The following is a 24,019-nucleotide window of genomic DNA, read 5'->3' as shown; positions in this document are numbered from 1 at the left end:
AGTGTAGTATGGTAGATCTATAGGAGAGAGCATTTTGGGTACCCTGCTTTCAAAAACTGGCTCGTTCTCTCATTTCTACCAGTTCCTGAATACTCAGACCTAGCCTCTCTCCTTTCCAGAGACCTTCCTCAGGTTGTCATCTCCCTTTCTCCAATGGTATAGTTTACCAATCCCCGGTACATGCATGTAAACAGCATACAAGTGCCTGTGTCCAACACCCCACTCTGTTCACTGGTTTCTACTGTGGATTGTGTTCTTCAAGAGCTAAACCTCACTATGCTTGGGGAGGTGTTACAAGTTGAATGCATGAAAGCTACCTTAATTGAAAAAAAAAAAAAAAGCTAGAGAGGTAGTTATAACAGGCAGTTAGAAACTATGAGTGGTGCTTTGAGAACAAGTCCAGTGCAGTGTTGGGGCAGATCTTACAGAATCTTTGAGAAGCAGCAGCACATTTATTCATGGTATTGAACTTCAGGAGAAAATATCAGGTAATCATTAAATTATTTAATAAGTGCACAGAAAAGGCAGCCAAATCTCAACAGCTTATCTTTGTGGGGAGGCAGAGAAATAGAGATGATTCTAGCGTGACTGATGATTATTTTCTAAAGTAATCCTTTATGCATTGGCATCTGTAAATATGAACACTAGAATATGTTTTATCAGACTTGTACAAAGTTAATCTAGTCATTTTGTGAAAAAAATTCACACTTAAATTGAGTACAAGGCTCTTGTTTCTGCGTTTTGGAAAAAACACCATTTATCTTTGTAGTGCTACTTCTGTGATACTATCACTGAAGCGTCTAGTTAGTACAGCAGAAATTTAGGTGGAATTTCCAACTATAAGTCCAACCTTCCAGTTTTACCCCTAAGTCTGGTCATGTGAACTTTGGTAACCACGGGTATTCTTGTCGTAGGAGTAAGTCCATGAGCGATGTCAGCGCAGAGGATGTTCAGAACTTGCGTCAGCTGCGTTACGAGGAGATGCAGAAAATAAAATCACAATTAAAAGAACAAGATCAGCAATGGCAGGATGTGAGTATTCTTTAGGCTGAGAGAGGGGGAAGTGTATTTGACTTTGCTTGTCTTAAAAGAAAGTATCCTTTAGAAAAACTTTAAAACGTTTTTGGCCTATTACTATTGTGTATTTTAAAGGCCATTATAAAAAATATAATAGGATTTTTATCTTCCAGTATTCTGAGTTTTCAAAAATGTGAAGGTGCTTCCTTGCAGTGTTGTTAACTTATTTACTTATTTTGGTGGTTGAATTTGGGGTGTGAATGTTATTTATGCTTAAAATGGGAAAGACCTTGCCAAAGTTTAGAGATAAAAGAGGGGTAGGGTCTAGCACAGATCTTGGCATCAGCAGAGAGAGGTGAAAAGAGTTCTTAAGAGTTAATTAAGGAGATTTGGGGAGAAATAAGTAGTATAACCCAGAGTCATATTGTGGCTGAAGACGTCATTATCTAATATGAATCAAAATTAGGTATTTTCATAAGGCTGTCATGTATCCAGGTGTTTATGTAGACTTGATCTTAAGTTTTGATCCTGAAGAAAAAAGCTTGACTTTTTTTGAATGGATTGTTATAAATTGAAGGAATGTGATGAAACACAATAGATAAATTATTGTACAGAGCAAACCCAAAGAAATTTGAAGACAACTCTATGGTAAGAGTTGAATAATAACATGAACACAGGAGCCATATATAGTAAATCTTAATTTTTGAAGGAATTAAGTCTATGAAATGAAGAACAAACCCCTGCCTTGGCTAAATTTTTAAATTCTAGTGCTTTTAATTGGGAGCTCTATTTAATTATTAAGAAACAGTAATTCAGTGTCATTTTGTCAAAATACATGGTGAATTTTTTGGTATGAAAATAAGTTTTGAGGGATTATCCATTAGGTTAATTCAGATGAAAATTCATGTTAGTTACCCTATAGGACTAAATGCACACTCATTTTATTCTCTCTAGAAATAGTTTATAGGGGTTCAGGCTGTTTTTAAAGCAGGAGGGGATCTGTGGGCTCCCAAAGGGTATAAACCAAACTTAATTTGTATGCCCTAGGGTGGGTTTCAGTTTAGTCTGAGACATTGAATATGCTTCTGTTTGGGCTGGAATGCCACTATCAATTCTTAGCATGGTATTTCTCTATTTTGCAGACACAGAAAAGTTTGTACCTTCCAAAATGTCTTACAGCCCTGGGCGTCAGAGCCAGCCTACCTTGCTAGTGGCAATTGAAAAGCTGAATTAGGTTGATTGTCTTTGGGATCACCCAACTAGGTTAGACTTATGTTCCTGGGGACATGGTTGGCTTGTTCCTGCAAGATATTCCTTAATGTCCTAATTTTTGTGGACTTAACTCTTTTGAAGTTATATACTTGAGTCTCACCTCCCTAGTAAGGCCTTTCCAAATAAACTTCCTCCTTCCTGAAGTGGAATTGACCATTCTCTTCTTCGGACTCCCCACTATCCCAAGGAATACTGTTGCGCTCATTACTGAACTTTACGTGCATGTCTGTCTCTCCCTTCTAGACTCAGAGTTCCTCCAGGGGAACCACATTTTATTCTTCTGTGTGTTTACAGTCCTTAGCAGTGGGCTGGCCTCAGAGAAGGGCTTGAGTTTGTGCTTGTTAAGTGAAAGATGGACTGTGCATATCTGTACTTAACCATTACAATCATGTTTCTGTTTCAGCCTTACCAGTGAAACATGTCGTTTCATGTAACAGCCAGGTTTTGGGAGTGAGATGAAAATGAATTTGAAACAGTTGCTGCTCCGTCTAACTGGCACCTAATTACAAGCATTTAGCATTCTTTGTGAAGTGGGCAAGGAGGCAGGCACTTTCTGGGAAAACAAAAATGGGGTCTATCTTATTAGGTCAGGTTTGCCAGGCAGACACATGAGATAAAGGCTTGGTACAGAAACGCTGGCTATAAAAAGCAAAATTAGGGCACCTTGGCATCAAGTTGAAGTGAATAGTTTCAGTGATGTAATAGGATACTCTGGTGTGCTGTCGCTGCTAGCAAGGGTGTGTAGAAATTCAGGTATGCCCGTGCTGATGTGATTTTCTGTCAGGACCTTGCAAAATGGAAAGATCGTCGAAAAAGTTACACTTCAGATTTGCAGAAGAAAAAAGAAGAAAGGGAAGAAATTGAAAAGCAAGCACTTGAGAAGTCCGAGAGAAGCTCTAAGACGTTTAAGGAAATGCTGCAGGACAGGTAATGAGGCTGAATGCGTCTCACAGTCCGAGATGCCATTGTTAGATATTTTTGTGTAAGTATAGCGTGACATTAGTGCTCACCAATATTTAGCTTTAACCAAATATACAGTAAAATGTTCAGGATTTTGCTCAAGTATTACTGAAATAGTGACCTATAGTAACAAAAGAAATGAGTACTTAAAATAGATATTTCTTTTTACATTGTGCATTCACATGCAGAAGTGGTTGGTACTGGCTGTATTTGGCACAGAAAATATACTACTCTTTTTAAAAGTGAATTTAGGAATGGAATAGTCTAATGAAATCAGCTGTCATTTTTAACTAAATTGTCATTTTTAATTAACTGATTGTGTAAAACATACCAAAGTTCTTTTTCATGTTTAGTGGTGCAATTCAGATTATATTTTAAAGGAAGTTTATGTAAACATGAGTATGTGGGGTTTAGTCTTTGTATTGCAACATAACAGTATAAAGGTCAAATTTAAACTTTCCTATAAGGTAGTTACTATGTGAAACCTTAGGATATTTGCAGGTTAGAGAGAGAGGGCACATATGCTTTTAGAATAATGTCAAAAGGAAATATGCTGCCAGTTGAAAAGAAACAAAGCTCCTTTTGTGCCCTAAAAGCCAATGATAAGCACAGTTTCATTCACTTAAACATAATTCAGTTTGCTTCGGAGGTAGATACTTCTTTCTAAATGGGAGAAATGAGGATGCTTCATGAACTTTTCTATAAATATGAATGGTGACTTTTAATCTGCAATAATTATCCATGCAAGTTCTGTCAAGCTGTATGAAATAATATACTTACTTGATCTTCAGAAAGGCCGGAGTCTGTTGTGGTCTTTTATTTTTATTAAATTATTATAGACGCTATGTAGGGAAAAAAAGCTCACAGTGATGTCAAGGAATCCACAACTTTGGAACATTCAAACTGGTTGTCAGTCAATTATATTTATAGCGTTTTAAATATGAAAGAGTTATAAACTTATATATAAACTTTTGTGAATAATCCCTTATTAAAATTTCCTTATTTTCTTATTAAAATCTCTTTACAATAAAGAAATCCCTGTGAAGTAGTTGAAAGCCTCTTTAATAAGAAAGTCAAGTTTTTATAATCTTGGTTTTGGCATTAAAAATAAATATATCCTTTATTCTATTAGTGTTGTATTGATTACTGTGTGAAGTCAGTAGTCTTTTTATTCTGAGTCCATTTTATATGTTAATTACTGTCCACCTCTGTGTGTCAAAATGTGTAAATTTGTGATGATGGTGTGTTTGTTTTTGTGTTAAGGGAATCCCAAAAGGAAAAGCCTACAATCACAGTGAGGAGGAGAATGTATTCTTATGATGATGTACTGAATGAAGAAAACCTACCCTCTATCCTGACTATGTCAGAAGCAAGTTACCAGAGTGAGAGAGTAGAAGAGAAAGGAACAACTTATCCTACAGAAATTCCTAAAGAAGATTCTACAACTTTTGCAAAAAGAGAGGACAATATAACAGCTGAAATTCAGCTTCCTTCTAAAGGCCCTGAGGAAGAACAACACTCAGCCTCTTTGTCTGCTCAGCGTTCACTGAGTACACAAATGGCGTCGACTCGTGTTTCAGCTTCCCTCCCTAGAAGTTACCAGAAAACTGATACAGCCAGGTTAACATCTGTGGTCACACCGAGACCTTTTGGCTCTCAGTCAAGGGGAATCTCATCACTCCCCAGATCCTACACGGTAAAAAAATGTTTCTAGTTCATTCAGTCTATCCTGAAGTGCAAAATGTTGGTAAACTTATGCAGAGGATGGAGTTATATAAACTTGATGCATAACATGTACATAACTTTTATCTAAGCCAATTCTATTTTATGCCAATTTAGATTCAATGGAAATTTAATGCTTAAGATATAGCAATGATGCAGAATGTATTAAACTTTAAATTCTTTGAAAGTAGAGTTAATATATTTTAAAGAATGAATAAGATATAAGGCAGAACATTATTTATTAGTGTCATATTTTTCCAAATATAGCTTTTATGAAGTATTAGGTTGAACAATATGAAGTTGCCAGTGGTTTCTTTTTGATGTACAAAACAGCAATTTCATACGGTTTAACTTAAATATTTTCAGGTGAATTTTCTAAAAATTGAGAAAATTGCTTTTTCCTGATTTTCCACTTTGTAAGAACTTGAAATGTTTGAATATAATTATTAAAATGTATCTTATTGTTCAAATATATGCATTTCTATATATGTCAGGATTTTGAAGGATAATAGAATATTGATGCATTATTCCTGAGAATGAAGTGGTACCACATATCTGACAGTGGGTATGTTAATGTATAAGTTATGTGAAAGAAAACAATATGGTTTTAAAATTAATGTTTAAATTCCTTATAGCTCTTCTAACGTACAATCCTAAAACCTAAAAGAGAAAATATAGAAAGTATTTGGGGTGAGAGAAGCCTACCTACACTAGCCAGGGAACTCCTGACCATTATATTAAAGACATTATAGACATGTTTCGCATATAAAAATTTTATGGCAGATACCATTAATCTAGTAAAAAGACAATTTATAGACTCAGAAATATTACCAAATATAAAGTGTAATATCTCTAAGATATAACATGTTTCTACAAATTGGTAAGGAAAAGATAAACACTAGAAAAATGGATATAGAAAAGCAGTGGCCAATTTAAGGGAGAAGGAATTTAAATGGCTGGATCACTTAAAGCAACGCATAGAAACATGTTCAGCTTCATCGGAACAAGAATGAGGTGTACCACTCTTTACCCACCATGTTAGTAAAGATTTAAAACATTGTAGATGTCTAGAGTCAGCAAGGATGCAGAGAAACAGACATTCTTAAATGTTACCTTGGGAGTGCATTGTTACAATTATTTTTTTTTTGTGTGTGGAAATTATATATGTAAAACTTTTTTTCCAGCAAGCCTACTTTTGGAGATCTGTGCTATAAAAACAAAAGTTCCAATTATAAAGACATATGGGTATTTGTTGCAATATTTTTGAAAGTGGCAGAAAATTTAAATAATTTTAAATACACATTAAATGAATAAATTGTTGGTGTCCATACTATGGGATATTCAGCAATTGAGGGGACTGGTTTAGAGTTCTGTTGACCAGGAGTGAAATAAGTGAGCAAAACAAGTCTCAGAAGTCTTTAAATAATATGAACACTTTTTGGAAAACAGTTCTTTCCATTACGTGCATATATCTGTTAGTGTGAAAGACCATACTCCAAGCTTTTTAACAATAGTTATTTTATTGTGGGAGCTATATTATTTTCATATTTTAAAAATATTAATTTAATACATTTTAAAACAGAAATGAAGGTAACAGTATATCAAGCTTAAAATGTTTTCTTATAGATGGATGATTCTTGGAAGTATAATGGAGATGTTGGAGGCATTAAGAGAACTCAAAACAATTCCGTCAGCACCCCCGCACAACACCTTGAAGCCAGCCAGCTTGCTGTGAGCTCATCGAGCCAGAAGGAGGCAGCAGCCTCAGAAGATGTGATGAGGTTGCCTTCCCCTACACCCTCATTCTCATCTCTTTCCCAAGACCAGACTGCCACTTCTAAAGCCACACTGTCTTCACTATCTGGCCTCGATTTAATGTCTGAATCTGGAGAAGGGGGGATCTCACCCCAAAGAGAGGTCCCAAGATCACGGGTGAGTTTGGGTCTTTATCATCCATGGCTCAGACACTTAACATATTTAAATCTGGAAGTCATTTTTCTAACCTCGAGGCGTTAGAATCTGGGCTGATAATGTGAAAAATGATATTGCGGTTTATTTTTAACAGATCTTGGAGAAAGTAGGTCTCTTCCGGCTCTGAGTTTATAGTTCAGATAACTCTTGTGGTCAGAGTGTAGAGAGACTTTATGGACCAGTCTCTTTGGGGGTTCAGCTGGTATTTTCTCTATACCACATGTCATTAGCTCTTGCCTCATGCTACTCGTGCCCTGTAGTCCCAGATTTCGGGTGTGGAGTCACTGAAAGGTTTTAGATGCAGATCTAGCATGCATGTGGGTAATAAAAGCCCCTTCCCAGGGGAATTAACTGGCCACAGTGAGAAATTGATGCACATGGTAGGTAGGTGCTGGCCTCAAGGGATGTGATATTTCTATTTCTGTCAGCTTAACATTCTAGTGACTTTTTTTTTTTTTTGAGACAGAGTCTTACTCTGTTGCCCAGGCTGGAGTGTAGTGGTATCATCATAGCTCACTGCAACCTCAAACTTCTGGGCTCAAGTGATCCTCTTTTCTCAGTCTCCCAAGCAACAGGAACTACAGGCATGTGCCTCAATACCCAGCTAATTTTTTATTTTTATTTTGTTAGAGACAAGGTCTTGCTATTGCTCAAGCTGGTCTTGAACTCCTGGCCTCAAGTGGTCCTCCCACCTCGGCCTCCCAAAGTGCTAGGATTACAGGCATGGGCCACTATGCCTGGCCTCTAGTGAATTTTAATGCTAATTAATATTTTAGAATGTCTAGAATTTTGGATGGCTTCTTATCTCTTAATGGGAATATTGAGGCTTAGTTATAATATGATAATTGTGTTCCTTAAAATTTGGAGTCCAAACAAAATATACCATCAGATGAAGAATGATTGGAGGCAATTGTAGTTTTTATTAAAATCCTAATAAATGCCTTTTAAGAGAATTATATGTTAATAAATGGTCTTTTTTTGCCTACATGTAAAACATACTAAAAGTCTTTGTTTAGCAAACAGAAATCTTCTTTCTTTTAGAAGAACCCTTGTTAGGCAATTTGATAACTGTGTGAATCCCTTAGCATGGAGAAGCTTTTGTGGTTCTAGAATTGTTCTAGAACTTGTTCTAGAATTCCCTGTTGCCTTGCAAAACATCAATTATATGCCTTAACCTGAGTTACACATGAAATAATGTTATGTGAAATAATATGATATAGCATATTTATTTAGTATTATTGGAATTTTACTTGTATAGGAAAAGTTTAAACTGTTTATTCTCTGAGTATAAGAAACTCTGTGCTTTAGCAAGTTTGGAAATGCAGGAAAGTATAAATAATAAAAATGACTTGGTAATTCTGTCATTTAGGAATAATGATTGTTAAGATCTAGGTATATTTCTTTCAGTTTCTTCTAGTCGTATTTACAAACATATATCTAAAAACAATTTCTTCAGCATGATAAGATAATTGTGAGTTATTGTTACATTTTTAGAAAATTGGAAATCCATAATTAGCATCATAAGTCTCAATGGTTGAGACAGATAGCCCATGTTATACTTGGAGAACAAAAGGTACTAGTGGATGAATAATAAAAGCAGAAACAAGTTGTCTTTTTTTTTTTATGGACTTATATGTTTGCCTTCACCTTTTCAAATAGCAAATTCAACAAACAGCCTGATTAATGTGTTGCACATTAGGTGTGGGGACCTCCCTTGGGGTGGCAGCTGACTAGCTGCATCCTCGGCTTAAGGAAAAGAGGCTGAGTGTGACACATGGGTGTGTCCCAGGTTATTGCAGTTTAGAGGAGCTTAAATTAAAGTGGTAGTCTTTCAGCTTTCATCATTAATGGATTTATGGTCCTTTGTCACCAAACTGGAAATTGTGTTCTACCAAGGAAAACTAGGCTTTATTTAAACCAATGGAGCCATTGGGATTCTAAACATGATATATTTCATATGATGACTTACCTCTCTCTGATGCTTGGTGTGTCCATTTCTGAGCTACTCAGGATGTAGCTTATACAGTACCACCTTGCCTTTGTTTTTGAGAAGGAGCTCACTGACTTGAAAGAAGGCTGCAAATGCATAAAACAGCTGATCAGCAATATGTATACAGTATTGTGCAGTAGTTCTCCAAACTCCCATTCAAACTCTATAACTCCAGGTGTGCAGAGAACAGCAAAATCAAAAATAGGGTGCGGCTAAACATCTACATGTCTTGGTGGCATTCTTCAGGTCGTCTTTCTTACCTTGTACTTTTGCTGGTAAGGCCCTTTCATTTCCTTTCTCCAGAATCTCCCTTGATGTTACTCCTTTCTGTCCTAGCTTCCACTCCAGGCCCTTTCCCTCTCAATGCACGTACTTTGTAAATAGTCACAGGTGTTTGTGCGTGGTGCACGAGACCTCCGTCAGGGTAACTTGCCTGATGTAAGGCTGGATTCAGTAATCTGTCTGCTCCAGAGTCTCCAGTGGCACTGTGTGGTTTGCTGAGTGAATTTTATAGTGCTCAAGGAGCACTGACATCTCTCCTGCCTAGCCCCAGACTCCCTTTGTAGTGCGGTCATAGCGAATGTCAGAGAGCTCACCATGTACCAGGCAGGCTTCTCCGGGCATTATCTCAGTTGATCCTACAGCAACGCTGTGATGTCATCAACAAGCCTAATGATGCACTCTCATTATTATCCCCATTTTTTAATCGGGAAAATTGAGACATAGAATAGCCATGTTACTAGTCCAAGGCTATACAGAGTACTGAATGATAGAGTCAGGACTGGAACCCAGGCAGTCTGACTCAAGACTGCCTGTATTACAGTATGCTGTGGGAAAGAGAGATAATCCAGCTACATACAATTGCTTACTTTTTCTTGGACAAATCATATACTTTCTTGAGCATATTTGTTCTTTTCCTTCCCCCATTTTTCACATGTGTGAAAATGTTAATTTCACACATCTCTGCCTTTTGAAGTCTGATTGTTCCTTCAAAGCCCAGGAGGACTGCTTCTTTCCTGAATCAAAATATCACCTCCTCCTGGTTGGAATTGAACTTCTCACACCTGAAAGTTTCACTCCCTGAATTCTTTCTTGTTCCATGTCTATGTGTGTGTGTGTGCCTCCTCCACTGATACTCTTTGTGCCCTCCACAGCCTTTACTCATAATTGACACTTAAGTATTGACTGACTTAAATTGCATTCAAGGCCTCAGTTACTAAGCTGAAGTATGAACTTGACCCAGCAGGTAATTTAGAGTACATACTGGTTCTTTCGTGTGGGAATTTTAAGATTGAAGGGTGTTTTAGGAGTGTAAGTACTATGATGTTCCAGAGAATTACTTTAGGGAAGCTAATTCTGGAGGCAGAAACTAGTTAGGAGCCTATCACAGAATTGCAGTAATACGGTGGCTTGTGCCATAAAGAAGAAAAAGTGTAGTGAAGGAAAGAACTTAATATGGCCTTATTTAAATTCTACCCACAGAAATTTCCTTTTCCATCCCCATTACTGAGCTGAGGGTTTTATTCCTCTCTCTTCCCTTTCCTCCCTTCTCTTGTAGTTTTTGCTTTTTTCCTCTGCCTCCCTAGCCAATCCAGCCTTCCATTCTGGGGGGACTCAAAGCAAGGGAAGTGAATAAGTTTTCTCCAAGTCGGTCTTACCTACAGGTTTCTATTTTCTGTCCTTTCGGATCCTTGTGTTCTCCAACTCCCTACAAATCTATCTTCCAGAGCCTCTGCTCCAGATTTTTAAAAGCAGTGTGCCAAAGTGGGATGGTACATATGGAAGGAAGGAAGCTTTTTCCATGTCCATTTCCTGATCGCAACCCCATTTTAAGTGCCCCTTTCGGCAGTACCCAAGGCTTACCTTAACCTTATTGTGGCTTCATACTGTGCATTTTGCTTGTTTGTCACCTATGCTAGACCCTAATCTCCATGAGGGCGGGGAGCAAGCCTATCTTAGCACAGTGCCTGGATCTGTAAGTATTTGCTGAATGCTGACTTGAGTTTTCTTGACTTTAGAGCTAAGTATGTGAGAATCAAGTAGGATTTTCTTTAGTTGATCTGGGAAGTGCTTAACCAGCAAATGTATTTTATTTAATGTGTTTCCATGGGAAAAAGAAGGCAATTACTGGGCATCAATCATGTGTGCCTTGGCACCTTCTAAATGTTTCATTTAATCATTCCAGTAACCTTGCAAAGTAGGTGGTATTATCCCCATTTTTACCAGTGAAGTTCTTGAGGTTTGGAAGTTATGTAACCTACCCCAGGCTGGTGAAATGCTTACATCACAACCGCAGTTTCTCTGACGCTATATATTTTTTGAAATAGGACATGCTCAAATTTTAGGAGAGCCTTATGTATAGTTAAGACACCACATGTCGACTTATTTGAACTTTGCTGTGTTTTTAGAATTTTAGAGCCAATAGGGACTGAAATATCTCCTGGACCATAAAGATAAAAATCTGAAACTTATGAGAACTGAAATGTAGTGTTTGGAATCTACCAAAGAGGCAGTATGGAGCTACTAGCTCCTTTTAAAACAGGGTGTGATATAATAATCTGCATGCTCTGTAACTACAGTTTTGGCAGCTTTGTGAAAGATGGACAAAAAGAAGGGCTGGGGGCAGGAGAGCCAATTAGGAGATGACCACAGACATTTAGGAAACACTGTGGCCTGAATTAATATGATGACCTGAGGGAGGATGGCAAGAATGGGGAGATTCAAGGTGGACTTATGGATTGTGGACACAATGACGTGTTGTTAAATGCATGTGTGTGTGCTGGAGAGTAGGGGTATAGAGATTGCTGTGTGGAGTTGGAGTAGGGAGCAGTGGGGAGGACAGAGAAAGATCCAGAAAGAATGTGGTGTTTCTAACTTGAGCAACTCATTAGCTAAGTGATGCAATTAACCAAGATGTGAAAAACAAGACGTGGAAGAACAGGTTTGGCGAGAAAGATAATAAATTTAATTTTGGAATTGGACTCACATTGAAGACATGGCAGTGAATGAGGTTACTCAGGAAGGCATGTAGTCAAAAAGGTGGGAGACTGACTAGGAAACAGCAACAAGATGAAAATAGAAGAGAAAGAGGAGGAACATGCTAATGAAACTGAGAAGTTGCCAGAGAGATGGGAGGAAAGGCAAGAGAAATTGGGTATAGTGGGTGACTTTGGAAGATTGTTTCCCAAGAGCAAGAATAGTTGGCAGTGCCAAATAGGATGAAGATGGATTTGGTAGGCAGAGGATAAGCTTGGAATGGGATGCATAAAGGGGTGGGGGTGGGAATGCCACCTGCCTTGGGATTGAGGATTGAGTGAGTGGAGGATGGAGAAAGATTTAGATGCATCTTTGGTGGAGGAAAGTAGCTCTAGTATCAGAGCAGGACCATGATTTGAGGGCTACTCACTTCATGTTCTCATCCCAATAAGACCCTGTAAGAAAGACACTAAGAACCATATGTACATAAATTCAAAGATGATGTATTTCTTCTGTTACTCCTGATTTTACAGTCCAAATATACTTTTAGTGTTCATTTTATAAACTAAGTAGGCTTTCTTTAACTCAACACATTTGTCTAATTGAAAAGTTTGAGGAGAATAACTTTCTGATTTTGTTAGTGCGTAAGATTGACCCTGTTTTGTTAATTCCCATCTGTGGTGACATGAAAATCTTAATTCATTGGATTCAGCAAAAATAAATCTTACCGTTGGGACTCCAGAACATCCTCGTATTTTTGTTTAAATATTTGGAGTCTTGTAGTTCTGTTTCATCAGTCTGATAGGGAAGTAATATGAGCTCTCAATGTATACTCCTATTCAAGTTATACCTAATTTGGGGGAAATTTTTATTTTAAATGCTGAGATGTTGATAGATAACTATATTTTATCTTTTCTGTCACGGACAACCGAAACCTCTTGGGTAGTTTATTATCAGTCATCAAGAATCTAGGTTTCACCCAATAATTTACATTCCTGTTCCATCCAGTTCCAGGGTAATTCTCTTTATGTTCTAAAGCTCTGATCCTTTGTAGAATACTCACTTGGCAGAGAAAGATAAGGAAGTAGAAATCCTATTTGAAATCATTGTTGAACAGTTTATGCTTGAATATAATTATAGATATGTTCACCTACAAGAAGTCTCAGGGATAATCTAATCTAAGAACCCAGGATTCCCCAGAGATGCTTCAAGTGCTGCCTTAAGGGGAAGGCCACACAAGTGGGGCTCTGGGACTCTTACTTTGTTTGAAACTATAGCCATCCACTTTAATCCTTTCTATATATTGGTTTAAGGGAGAGATGGTCTACGTAAGATTTTCATCTTTAAGTAGGTTATTTAAAACCAAAACTGAAAACCAGTGTCTTCATGAGAGAGAAGGTTCTCCTAACCTCAGTGACATGGCAGTGGTCACCTAGTTATTACAGAAATGAACCTGTAATTGCCCACATGATCTATTCTTCTGTGCCTTTGTATTGTCCCAAGGACTGACATAATAGCCCCCCAGGCTGTAGCCACAGTGAGCCTGTCTTCTCTGTTAACTCTTTCAGAGAGGTGGTTATCTACTATTTTATTTAGTATGTTCAAATAGAGATTTAGTTCTGAGATAAGAACAGTTCTTTGTGGGACAGGTTTTCTGGTCTAGTATAATTGTGAGACTCTTTCCTCTGTAGGGTAACCTCATTTTCTTTTCTCCTATATTGGTAGATAATGTTGACTTGCCATCTCCCACAAAGTATTCTTTATGTAGTTTGAGACTATTTATTAAAACTACAGCCCATCTTTTATTCTTCAAGCCACCAAAGAACATCAGTATTTTGAATATCTAACCCATCATTTGTTTCTCTTCCTTATATAGCAATAGATTTTTTAATTTTAATTGGCTCTAAGTCAATTTTTTTTTCTTTTGCATGAGTGTGGTAAAGATGACCACGTATTTTCATTGAGTCATATCTAATTTAAGTATATGGTGGTTTGGCTACACAATAGAACTAACCAGTAATTTTTTCTATTCTTAGCAGAGTTTTATTTTTCAGGTTGCAGTTCATTAGGTGATTATTAACCAATGTTATGGTTATATCTGGATTCCCACATTTAAAGTGCTTTACAAAAGGTTTTCTGCTGAAAACTTTTCTGTATCAGTAGCTACAGTTATTTTAATTGCTTAAAAAATTCCATACCCACTAAAGGACCAATAATTATTTCTTGAGAGTAAGAATTATGTCTCATTCATCATTTCCCAAAGTGCTAAGTATTGTGTCTTATAAAGAATAGATAATAAATATATGCTGGACAAATGAATATGTGAATAGTGTTATAACATTTAACTTCTGTGTGTTTATACATATAGCATAGCAAGTTCTTGATCCCTTTTTTATCAGTACCTTCCTTTGCTTGTCTTCTAATTCTTGTGTACTGTCTTAGTCCAGTTAGTGTTGCTATAACAGAATATCTGAGGCTGGGTAATTTATAAAGAAAAAAGGTTTATTTGACTCATGATTCTGGTGACTGAAAAGTCCAAGAGCGTGGTGCAGGCATCTGCTCAGCATCTGGTGAGGGCTGTGTGCTGTCTCAAAACATGGTGGAGAAGCAGAAAGACGAGTGGTGTGTGTAGAGACCCAACACAAGAGGCAACCTTGCTTTATAACAACCCACTGTTGTGGTAACTTACCCAGTCCTGCTAGAGGGAGAATTTACTTTCTGGAGACTGCATTAATCCCTTCGTAAAGGCAGATCCCTCATGACACAAAGACTTCTTAAAGGTACCACCTCCCAACACTGCCATACTGGCATTTAAATTTTAACATGAGTTTTGTGGGGGACAAACCACATCCAAACCATAGCACGTACTATCCTAGTTTTTCTCAGAATATTGTCATTTGGATTTAAAAATTTTTTTTTATGGTTAGAAAAACTTAGAAAGCTTTATGAATTTCCCAGTCAGCCCTGGGTTTGAGTTTAACTGCCAAATTAAAATGGAGAAATTGGTAAGTCTTTTTCTGGAATGTAAATTAGCTTTAGGAAGAGTTTGTTTGTTTTTTGGTTTTTATGTATTTTTCCAAACAGGTCTAAGTGTTTTATTGTTAACCCAAAGAACTAAAATGCTAGCCTGATGAGCTCATTATTACTAAAATTTATACCTGTTGTTTCCTAAAAACAGAAGAAAATGTGTAAATTATGAAAGATAAATAAGATTTTCACAGACATAGTCTGATGTAAGACTTGAAACATTTGGTTTGGAAAATGGTTTAAGAAAGTCCTAATGGAGATGGAAACAGAGTTCTGCCTTTTGTCCAAGAAGCTGTTGTTCTTGGGCTTATGGGCTGAAGTTTCTTTAAGAAAGTCATGTTTGGTGACAAAGGACCATTAATGATGAAAGCTGAAAGAGTACCACATTAATTTAGGCTCCTCTAAACTACAGTAACCTGGGACATACCCATATGCCACACACAGCCTCTTTTCCTTAAGCCAAGGATGCAGCTAGTCAGCTGCCACCCCGAGGGAGGTCCCCACACCTAATGTGCAACACATTAATCAGGCTGTTTGTTGAATTTGCTATTTGAAAAGGTGAAGGCAAACATACAAGTCCATACAATGAAAAAATAACTTGCTTCTGTAAGCTGATAAGATTGACAATTAGTTGTGAGTTATTGTTACATTTTTAGAAAATTGGAAATCTGTAATTAACATTATAAATCTCAATGGTTGAGACCAATAGCCCATGTTATACTTGGCAAACAAAAGGTACTAGTGGATGAATAATAAAAACATGATGTCTCAGTAGGGGCCTTCTTGGCATCTTAGTAGTTCCTTGTGGGTGACATACTTTTGCATTTTGCAGCATGTATAGCAGCTAAACCTTTACCATTAGAGCCTCATGTGGCATTTGGTCAAGCAAAAATCCCTTGTCAAACTTCAGATGCACCCTAGGGGTGGGGGTGCCAGTCCTAGATGGATGCTACTGGTAGTGAAATTATGTCTATGAACCACTTGAAATTATTCAGCTAAATATCTTAAATGTTGGAGGTAGTTTTTTTAAAAGTATGTTGGCATTTTAAAATAAATGATTCGAATTACTTCATTCCTAGGCAATGAATAAATGGTTTGTAAATTAGATCCAACTGTATGGTAGGCGAAAGCCTAAGCTTTATCAATGGCCGATTGATTTGCAGTATTAATGTGAAGAAAAACATGTATGGACAATAAGACTTCCCTTATTGTAGCAGGAAAAATACAGTAAACTTGGTAAAATTTATGTAAGTGCAAATTTTACCAAACCCTAGGAACAAGGAATGCAGCTTCTGGTTTATCATGAAATAATGTAAATGTACCTTGCATTCAGCCTCCCTTCTTGCATGGATAGACTTTCCTCCATGTGGGTGCCAGGGACACCTGATACCAGCGTTTCATGTTTTGTTTTCAGGATCAGTTTAGTGATATGAGAATCAGCATAAACCAGACGCCTGGGAACAGTCTTGACTTTGGATTTACAGTAGAATGGGCTTTTTCCGGCATCTTCGTAGCATCCGTTGAAGCAGGTAAATCATAGATTTAGGTCTACTGAAGTTTCTTCTTCTCTTTAGTCCTATGTTGGTGAGGTGGGGAAAAATCCCACAGAAATTAGTCTATTTATTATAGGTGGAGAAAAAGTGTGAAGATGCAGTAGCAAAGCACGGATGTGCATCTTCTTTCCCGAGACTGTTAATTGGGGTTACAAATTACATATTATTTATTCTCCTTGCCTAATTAATTTTAGTTTTGTAGAATCTTAATTTTGTGACTTTACAGAATTTGTCAAAATTTTGGACTTTATATTTGGAAATGCTAACAAATGGTAGCAAATCTTAATGGAAAATTCAGAAGGAACTTTCCACGATCAGCCATGTTTTGGGGTGAAATACTTGTTGCCCTTAGAGTCCTTCAGGATGCTTTGGGACTTTTGCAAAAGGACTACCCCTCCCCACCCCAGGGTTGTACCAAGTCAAGCTCAGGAACTCTTTGCAAAATAGTACAAGGCCTAAAATTAAAATGAAAACTACTGTATTCAAGAGGAGGTCCTTTTTCACAAAATATATTTTGGCTATATAAAATTGCATGTTAAACACCCATTTTTTAAAATTTTAAGACTGCTTTAATTAGATAATGGTTTTTTTAGCTAGAGAATAATTTAAGCAGTTTTAAATAGTCATTTTTTCTTCTGTTCCATTCCAGAATGCATCTGATTTGGAAGCTCAAGTGTAATACATTTCATATTTTTAATTTAAAAATAACTTTAATTTTTCTTTGTCCTTAGGCGGTTAATAAAGAAATCTTATTCAATAGATGAGTTTATCATCTTTCCTTTAAATGTTAACGAAGATACATACTGCAGAATGTTTTTTAAATGCCTTTAGTGCTTTGTATGTGGTAGATACTCAGATATTTGATAACTTTGAAAAATTTAGTGACTCTTCTCCAAATGAAATAAAGGGGAATGATAATTCAAGATTAAGTCAATTTTCTTTAAATTAAAGAAGCAGTGCTAGTAGAACTTGTGGGGTTTTCTTCAATTGGTTGTTTCATTTGCTTTGCATTATTTAGGTAGCCCAGCAGAATTTTCTCAGCTCCAGGTAGATGATGAAATTATTGCTGTTAACAACACCAAGTTTTCATATAAGGATAAGAAAGAGTGGGAGGAAACCATGGCTAAAGCTCAAGAAACTGGAAACTTAGTAATGGATGTCAGGCGCTATGGAAAATCTGGTGAGTTTTACTACTGTGTCTGGCGTTCTAAATTGGGAACTGGTCTTTGGCAAGTGGTTGTAACAGTTTGCTTCAATAACTGCTTTATTTTTTCATTTTACTTATTTTTTGGCTTTAAAGATATTTAAATGTGACAAATCTTGAATGACACCTCATTGAATATTCTGTCTGAACTTTTCACTAGCAAATTTACTGAATTCTACATTATTGTCTGATTTATATACTGATTTATGAATGCAAATATCAACTGAAGGCAAATTTATCTGCAGTCAGGAGTCATTTATACTAATGTTGAGTATTAAGAATTACACTGTGATTTAACTTTCTCTGCAGCATCATAACCATACTGGTAGAGAGAGAGCATGGCAGGTCATATTCCTATTATTGATTCTCAAAGAACTTTGAATATTCCGTATTGTGTTTCTTGGTTATTGAGGTTAGATGGGAAAGGACATTAAGCCTCTCTAGACCTACCAATTTATGATATCAAAGTATAATATCTAGTCCTGGTTTACGGAAAGATTCAGCAAATTTGCTAGTGTTTTCATTATTAATGTGATTTAACCCTTGTGTTTTGGGAAGGTGGTCTGTTGGTAAAAGCCCTAGACTCTTCATTTCTTTCACATACTACCTGATTTGTTTGTCTTGTACATGTGCACTTTGTGTATGTGCATTCAGTAATTTTTATTCTTTCCACTTCAACATTTATGTGTACTCATTACTCCATCTTCATGTGCCAATCAGACTGGGGCAAAGACCTACCTTCCCTGCCATTTACACAGCATAAAACCCTCAATCTCACCAGTATGGCTACCAAAATTATAGGTTCACCTGAAACAAAGTGGATTGATGCAACTTCTGGAATTTACAACTCAGACAAATCTTCAGATCTGTCTATAACGACTGATTTCTCTGAAAACCTTCAGAATTCTGTAAGTATTAGGAGAAGCCAGGAGTACTTGTGTAGAGCACCACAGCTGGAGGAATTGTGTGTGGGGAAAAGAATTTATTTGAACAATTTTGATACTGCTTTAAAAACAAATAATTGAGTAAGGTAACTTATAGTAAAGAGATACAGTAAAATATATTTTTGGAAACCATAAGGCATTACTCAGTAATAGAGTAGTTGTCAATTATATGATGGTAAAGTTAAAAGATCCCATAATGTTGTTTTGCAGTTGTTTCTCACCAATCTTTCATCATTGTACCCATCTCTCACTCAGATCTTTGTGAATGTGAAGTAGCAATTATGTTAAATTATACACTATAACTCCACCATGCATTCTTTAGTCTTTACTGGCAAATATTAATAAATACAGTAATTGTGTGTAATATAAAACTTCATAAAGCATTTTTTAGTTTTTGTGTAGGTAAATTTGGGTTGACTTATGTATGTGGTTAAGATGTAATCAGTTCCATTAATTGGTTCAAAAACATGTAGAAATTTTTCTAAGTGTCAAGCATTACTTTTTCATATAGATTTTGAAAAAATGTACCTATATATGATCTGAATTGTTAATTTAATAATTATATTTAAATTTCAAATAAATACTGTGCATTTTTATTTACTCCTTAGGTTGTATTATTATAAAGTACCTAAAGTACCTCCTTTTATTTAATAAGGAGATCTTGCTACATTGTGTAAGAAAGGTTTTAATATTAGCAAATCCTATATAATTATTTTGCTTACTAATAAATATGAGCCAAATAGATTAATGATTATTTGGCTAATCCTGTTTCTTGGGAAGTTAATGATTGATTAAACTTAAAGCCATCCATGCCTGTGGCTGGTCATTAATCCTTCCACAAATATTGAAGAATAATAAAAAAAAAATTAGATTTCTACTACATGTAAAGGGCTGTAAAAAATGCATCAATATCCTGAAAAACTCATCTTGTTAAAATATATTTTCACTAATGAGAAATGCATTATTTAAGCCTGAAGTCCAACTGGAGAGAATGTTAACTAGCATTTTTATCCTTTCCAGAATACTGAATCCAAAGAAATCAATGGAATTCATGATGAAAGTAACACTTTTGACTCAAAAGGTAATTATCACCATTACAACTTATAGGAAAAGTCATAGCATAGCGCTCACATTCTGCTATTATAAAAATTAATATATGTGAGTGAAAGAAAAACCGATCCCACTGCAAGTTGAAACTAAAAGGTTAGCACACAGATCCAATTGCAGCCAGGTGGAAGGGCGTTCAGTTCCACCGTTGAATAGTTCAGGAACTGCAAACAAAGCTTTGGCAGCGTGTTCTGGAGCTTTGAGTGCCTGGGTGCCTAAGCCAAATAAGAAAGACTGGTTTTCCTGAGGCCATCAGCTTTCTTGCTGTGGTATGCTGGCAAAGGGAATGTTAGTTAAATAAGAAACGATGAATGAAGTTTCCTTTTCCTCTTTGTTGTAAAAGGGACAAGCTTGGAGGCAGCAGCTAGTCTTAATAAGAAAATGCCAGTGGTAATAAACAGTTGTTAGCAGACATACTCATTTATAATGAAAAAGAAGGCAAAATACCTGGGAAGATTTTGGAGTTAATCACTTTCTTTTGCCCACACAGAAATAATTTAGCTACACACACTGTGTGCTATTCTTTGGGCATACAAAATAAATAAGAAAGATCTGGTCCACATAGGCAGGGAGAGCCACCCAAAGAGAAGAAACTTCTTTTACCATGAGACTAGCCATTCTTGGCTGTGAAAACACAGCCAAGAATGGGGCTGGGTTTTCACAGTGCTTTGGTTACTTGAAATCTGCATTTGCCAGTTTATAATAATACATTGTTAAAGCCAACCTAAGGTAACAAATTTCTCTTCCTTCATTGATTGTTGATTTCATTTCTTACAGTTAGAAGTGACTATATATGTTTCTTATTTTAAGTTGCATTCTTTATCCTAGGAGTTTTTTTTTTTTAAGCAAGCATTACTTATCTTTCTTCATGATGATATATGTAAGGCATTTGGTCTTGTTCTGCCAGTGGCCCAGGCAGAGCCAACTGATAAGACATCTAACTCTTTAATGACTATGAGACCATATTCAGGGCCTGCCATTTGAAATTTTTGTTTAGATAAGTAAGGACCAACAAGTATCAAGTAATAATCATACTTGAAATTTTATGCTGTAGTTGTGTGACAGATCTGTGGGAGAAGTCAGAATATGTTTTGCTTTCTGAACTCCATTTGCTTCTACTTAAAGTAGTAGAAGATCTTGAAATCTGGGTTGAAGTATCCTTGTTAGAAGAGTGTTTTAATTTTAGCATTTGTTTTCAATTGATCTTTTTTTTGAGTATCATTCATTTTGTTATCTTCTTCCCCATTACTTTTCAGTTCTTATTCATCAGTGTTGTGAAAACTCTTTATTATAGACAAATTTCCTTGTGTTAGACAAGATTATGGATTGATTAACCTAAGCAAAAAGTGTTAACTTCCATTTACCTAAAGCTGTGTGATCTAGCACGGAAGATGGTACTTGGCTTTCAGAGCTGTGAAACTATGATGCTATCTGCTAAAATTTATTAATAAAAATATATATACCTTTAACTAATTTGAATATAGTATAGACTACTAAAAATATGTGTCTGTGTGTGCCTCAGAATAATCCATATCTTCTATGGCTATCAGTGTTTTCATCTTTTAAAATAATATTGCTGTAGATTGGAAAAGTATATCAAGTGTCATTTAATTTACCAGTGGTGAGAAGTTACAATGAATGACATGTTGTTTATTGGTTTTTTTGTTTTCAACTAGCATCTGAACCCATTTCTTTGAAAAACTTAAAAAGGCGATCACAATTTTTTGAACAAGGTAAACCACGAAGCTAACAATTTATGCACTTTCATGGAATTGTTCTCACTCTCCACTCTTCCTCGTGGTCTGTGGTGCTGGGCTCTGAGCATCTTCAGCTGGGCTCTCATTATGACCAAGTATCATAACCATTTCCATTCTTTCCCTAGGGTCATCAGGCTTTTCTTACAGTTCATGGGTCTACCTCTGTGGTAATGGGTCATTGTGTGTCCTTTGTATACCGCTAAAGGTTTTTTTTTTTTTTTTTTTTTTAACAACCTCATTAAAAAAAAAAAAAAAAACTGAGATGCTGTTAAACACACACTTCTTTCCACTGAGTAACAGTAAGAAATGAGGAATTTCGTTTAAGCCTCACCACTTCCTGCAAATTGTATAATAAATATTAGATTACACCAACATACAATTGGCCAACTTTTAAAAACTCTGACCTGTTTTTGGTTTTAGAAAAATGCACTTAATAAAGAAGAGAGTTATTTTTTTTTTTTTTTTTTTTTTTTTTTGAGACAGAGTCTCACTTTGTTGTCCAGGCTAGAGTGAGTGCCGTGGCGTCAGCCTAGCTCACAGCAACCTCAAACTCCTGGGCTTGAGTGATCCTTCTGCCTCAGCCTCCCGAGTAGCTGGGACTACAGGCATGCGCCACCATGCCCGGCTAATTTTTTAAATATATATCAGTTGGCCAATTAATTTCTTTCTATTTATAGTAGAGACGGGGTCTCGCTCTTGCTCAGGCTGGTTTTGAACTCCTGACCTTGAGCAATCCGCCCGCCTCGGCCTCCCAAGAGCTAGGATTACAGGCGTGAGCCACAGCGCCCGGCCAAGAAGAGAGTTATTTATTGCTATTGGGACGGTGGCTTTGGCATGTTGATTTGGCTGAAATAAATTCAAAGTAAATAAATTTTAGTTGCATCCGAGAACAGGTGCATTTTGAGATTCTCTGTGTTGGTGTAGTTGGGCAGGGCTGCCTCACGCTGTGCCGTGCATGTGGCATTCTCTTCCCTTTCATGTTTGTCTCATGTTCTGTCTCGTGAATGCTGTTCAAGCTCTGTGTTTTGCTATAAGAACTTAAAAGTAATGTCTAACATTCGAGATGCAATGGTCAAACGAGATTGTGTTGTTGCTGTCTAAAATGTTAACTGTTTTTTACTTTTAAGATTGTTGAAGCATTTATGAATTTGCCTTATAACACAATAATCACTGGATTGGTGTATTTTGTGTTAATCACCTAGAACTCTTCCTTTGGTGGATTAAGATCTCTTTTTGACAATGAACAGAAGTAGCTTACCAGCTATGCATGCATGTCTATTTGTGTCAGTATCCTTAGTGTTTTTGATTCATGCTTTTTATTATGTATAATAAATAAAATAATTATTGTATGGCTATTTGATTCAAACAATATGATACTCCTAGCTCAAATTGGCTAGAATAAAACAAATCCTTTTCTTTATCCTAATTTTCTCTCACATTTCTTCAACAGGCTATTTTAGGGAAGCATGTTTCTCTAACTCTCAAAGTGATTTTCTTAAAAAAATGATATAAGTGAATAATTTATTTGACAGTTGAAGTTTCAAGAAAATTTTCAAATGCTATATGATAGTATATTTTCTGAAGCTTTACTTTTTTTAATAACCATTGTACTACTATGTACAGGCACACTTATGTAGGTCCCCTAAGGATAAAAAGAATAAGACTAGGCAGGACGCAGTGGCTCATGCCTATAATCCTAGTATTCTGGGAGGGTGAGGTGGGAGGATTGCTTGAGACCAGCCTAAGCAAGAGTAAGACCCAGTCTCTACAAAAAAGGAGAACAATTAGCCAGGCATAGTGGTACGTGCCTGTAGTCCCAGTTACTTGGGAGGCTGAGGCAGGAGAATCTATTGAGCCCAAGAGTTTGAGGTTGCTGTGAGCCACTTCTCTGTAACTCAGGTGATAGAGTAACCCTGTCTCAGGAAAAAAAAAAAAAGGAATAAAACTATCCCCGTGAATTTACACATGTGAAGTTTGAATACTTGTGTTTCAAATAATAGAAGAAAGGAAAATGTTTCTTGAATATATTTGTTGAAGTGACTTGTTTATGAAAGGTAGCTCACTAGTAAGAAAACTTAAAAAAAAAAGTTACTTGCAGCTGTCACATTATAATTGAATAGTGACAAGTAAAAAATTGGATTTGATAGTTGTTGTAATAATTGAGCTTTTTTATTTTCCTATGAGGCCCAACTATGAGATACTGCTGTTTATTAATAGAAGAACCCTGAAACCTCTTGAGAAATATTCATTGATCCAGCTCTAATACCTAGAGCTAGGGTTTATTTTTAGCGCCCATGGTATATCTTCTTTTTACTGACTTTGAATTTGGAAGATGAGTAACAGATGGAACTGAGGAGAAAAGAGGATTTACTACTGACTATTATTCAAAAAAAAATTCTCACTTAGTATACTGGCATAGAGACAGCTTAATGATAAAACTTTCTGAAAGGAATTATTTCATAGAAATGAAAATACTTATTTTTGTGTGTTTTTTTTTTGTTTTCCCTCCCTGACCACAT

The 24,019-nt window shown here is 36.3% G+C and overlaps 1 protein-coding gene across 10 annotated transcripts in view; it reads left to right on the top strand.

Moving 5' to 3' along the window:
- LMO7 (LIM domain 7) overlaps positions 1–24,019 on the top strand; it is a 196,754-nt gene that overhangs the window by 156,114 nt on the left and 16,621 nt on the right. For 7 of the 10 annotated variants that reach the window (XM_012737046.2, XM_012737055.2, XM_020290309.2 and 4 more), the window contains 9 exons: positions 915–1,032; positions 3,074–3,216; positions 4,513–4,945; positions 6,598–6,903; positions 16,350–16,464; positions 17,507–17,668; positions 18,413–18,600; positions 19,657–19,717; positions 21,420–21,476. In XM_012737046.2, coding sequence (XP_012592500.2) covers positions 915–1,032; positions 3,074–3,216; positions 4,513–4,945; positions 6,598–6,903; positions 16,350–16,464; positions 17,507–17,668; positions 18,413–18,600; positions 19,657–19,717; positions 21,420–21,476 — 1,583 coding nt within the window. The remainder of the gene's footprint in view (positions 1–914; positions 1,033–3,073; positions 3,217–4,512; positions 4,946–6,597; positions 6,904–16,349; positions 16,465–17,506; positions 17,669–18,412; positions 18,601–19,656; positions 19,718–21,419; positions 21,477–24,019) is intronic. The other 3 variants (XM_012737054.2, XM_020290310.2, XM_076009364.1) reach the window with 1 other exon arrangement.

Source organism: Microcebus murinus, chromosome 13 (assembly GCF_040939455.1).
Source record: "Microcebus murinus isolate Inina chromosome 13, M.murinus_Inina_mat1.0, whole genome shotgun sequence".
Lineage (NCBI taxonomy): Eukaryota > Metazoa > Chordata > Mammalia > Primates > Cheirogaleidae > Microcebus > Microcebus murinus.
This window is presented reverse-complemented; position numbering and strand designations above follow the sequence as displayed.